This window comes from Brassica napus, chromosome C2, assembly GCF_020379485.1.
Source record: "Brassica napus cultivar Da-Ae chromosome C2, Da-Ae, whole genome shotgun sequence".
NCBI classification, from domain to species: Eukaryota; Viridiplantae; Streptophyta; class Magnoliopsida; order Brassicales; family Brassicaceae; genus Brassica; species Brassica napus.
Genome location: NC_063445.1, coordinates 49,192,722 through 49,195,808, shown reverse-complemented (window position 1 = coordinate 49,195,808; position 3,087 = coordinate 49,192,722). Strand labels below are relative to the sequence as shown.

Sequence of the window (3,087 nt, the reverse complement as noted above, 5' to 3'; positions counted from 1 at the left end):
AACTGTCCAGACGACTTTCAGTTAAGTCGTCTGGACGACTTATTTTCAAGTCGTCTAAACAGACGACTTGCGAGGGGTAGAAACGTAAAAAAAATTCCGTTTTTTTGTTTGGTCACAAGGGGATAGTTGTAATTTCAATAGCCTTTTAGGTTACTTTTGCCTTTGACCCAAGTTGGGGTATTGTTTTGGGTTTGACTCCAAGTTTTGAGTCACACTTGGCAATTCTCCCTAAAAAATATCACGAACATATTCCGTTAATTACAAGGATAGCCAAAACTTGCTACTCAATTAATTAATTGGCTAATATAATTAATTGACTAATATATAGCTCAAATTAATTCTTCTTTGAAATAAAAAATGCATTTTTCATGGACTTCGAGGCATATTGTTGTGAACTGGTCGTCTTCTTCTAAACCTTGGATAATCCATCGATAGATACTTCGCTAGAGCATTCTCCTCTTCTTTTTCACCTAATCTCTTATCTTCATTCTTAGAATTGCCTGAGAATAAAATATACAAGATTTATTACAAATTCTTAGTTTTGAAATTACAAAGAGATGACGATTTTTGCGGTTTTCTTTTATAATTAACTTAGTTAGATGCTCCTGCAAATGATTGAATTGTATATCTCCGATTCTCTGCAACTAAATACAAAACTCTGAAGAAAGATGCAAACATATTATAACTTAACATTTTCTACTGACATGGTCAAAGATTCACATGTTTGACTATAGAACTGTGTTTATGAGTTTTGCTACTTATTAATCATTTCTTTTTATGAAAAGAAATGTCTGACTAATTTATTTATGTAAAATAGTTATCATTTCCTAATGACTGACTTACCAGAAGAAGTGACTGGAAGTTGCTCACTTGAACCTTCATGAGCACCTGATGTCATCACCTGTTATTTTGCAAATGAAATAAAGGATATTATGAGATTTCCAAACTTTCCATAAAACTCAATCTGAAAGATTTAGGAGATAAACACATTCACCAATCTCTTACATTATCATGTTCACTAGAGATGATCATGAGTTTCCGTGGCGCCATTTTTCTCATAATCTTTTCGGTTACAGCTGCTGAAGTTGAAGTTATAAGGAATAAAAAGGTCAATGCACAAAGCAAGAAGGTGACTCTAATTAGCTTCATTGTCTTCAATTGATTTCTACGAGAACTTTTTCTTCGGGTGATATCTTTCTTTTTCTTCTTCTGCTCTTGTTTTATATCAACCAAAAGGAACTTACACACACATATATATATAAGTATGTGAGAAAGAAAGTTCACGAAACACAAGCGAGAGTTCCAAAACAAGTTAAAGAAACTATATTAAAAAGCATACTGTATTAGTTTATTATTTCAAGATTTAAAAAGGCGTTCACGCCACTGAGGCTCGTTCTCGGGGTTGTCTGTCTCGGGACAAACACAAGTTTGGCCTTACACTTAATCGAACCCAGTTTGTCGAGTCTTTGCCTTTCTGTTCTTTTTTTTGTCTCTCTTCTCTCGTTATATCCCATATCTAAGAGCACCCCCGTCAGTGAACCACATAAAAAGAGTTCACAAAGTATTTTTTTATTATATTTTTTTTTAGTTTGATTTTTGTTTAAAAAAAAAAAAAAAAATTAATCAGACCAATCGCGGACCGCCATGTGCCATGGAGCTCGCGCTACAGTGATGAACCCGGTTCACTGAGAAAAGGTGGAGAGAGACAAGTTCATCACTATTCATTATTTTAATTTTTTTTTTTTTGGAATCTGTGTGAACCCCGTGAGTTCACTAACGGGGATGCTCTAATTATCTACTAACATTTTCCATTCACATTTAAAGTGTCTCATATTACAATATATATGTGTGTGTGCATAAAAAGCAATAGTGAATTATCGCTTAGTGTTCCAAAAAAAAAAAGAATTATCGCTTAGAACCCTTCATTATTCATTTAAAATAAATTATCTTCATGTATTCTAATATGTCGACGCTCAGACCACGAGCACATCCTATTAAAATGCTAGATAACCATCGCAATCATTTTTTTAGGATATTTAAGTGGTCATCGCCAATTGCTTTGAATCGTTAGATTATGAAACTTAACAATATTAAATCAATGTAACACAGTGTATATATGTTGTTTGAAAAAATGTTTTTTTTTCAACAGCAATAAACATACTCATTAATATTCTGCTAATCAAACATGGGGCTCTGGATTGATAAAGACAAAATAAGACGTTTGAAAACAAGTGTTTATACAATTAGTTAATGCTTCAAAAAATTAAAATATGTAAATCATAATATGGTTTAAACTTTGAGAGTAGGTATAAACAAAGTTGTTGAGAGTATCCCATCATTTTTGCCTAATCCCTTTGCTCTTTCTCACACATTCACGCCAAAGTTACTTATAAAAGCTCGATCCAAATGGGGTGAAGATGAGAACATCACTTTCTAGTTTGTTACAAACACTTTTGGTAGCATCATTCATCTTAATTATCACGTTTTGAAAGCGTTCCAACTCAAAACACTAGTCAATATCAATAAATACAATTGTAAACCAATTTAGCCTTGTCCGTACCGGATCACTTTTTATAATTTGAAAAATAAACAAATTAATATCAGATTAGCTCTGATTTTTTGGATAGGACTAAAATATGTCATCACTAGAACAGATCGCGTAAAACTTGTTAATTTGTGTTTTGGATTTTTGGGATTAACAATGAGCTAGCTAGCATGACCAGTATAACTACAAAGTTAAGCTTGTTTTTTATAATATTACTCTATATCATGATTAGATATGCATTTTCCATCGTGACATTTCTAATCATAATCATCAACCTCGTGCAAGTATCATAACATATTCAATAATCTGACCAACGAGAAAAAAACTACTAATTCAAATTCTGTGAAATAACCAATAACTCAAATTCAAGCAAATCCCAAGAATACGTAATGGCTACTATGTCAAGACGATTGTGTTGATTAAAATTTCGCTAAATAATCATGATACGTTACAGATCTGTTTGTTGAGGATTAATAATATTTCTAACAGTTATCTATAACAAAATCATTTCCAAGCACAAAATGTTAAAAACAAGATAAAGA

At 32.1% G+C, this 3,087-nt stretch overlaps 1 protein-coding gene across 1 annotated transcript; it reads right to left on the bottom strand.

Moving 5' to 3' along the window:
* Positions 1-204: 204 nt before the first annotated feature.
* Positions 205-1,499, bottom strand: LOC106356202 (protein GOLVEN 6-like). The gene is made up of 3 exons (XM_013795999.3): positions 1,006-1,499; positions 844-901; positions 205-500 (listed from the first exon to the last, which is right to left on the bottom strand). The coding sequence occupies exons 1-3, from the start codon at positions 1,147-1,149 to the stop codon at positions 367-369; spliced, it is 336 nt and encodes a 111-aa protein (XP_013651453.1). The 5' UTR covers positions 1,150-1,499; the 3' UTR covers positions 205-366.
* Between the last annotated feature and the right edge of the window lie 1,588 nt (positions 1,500-3,087).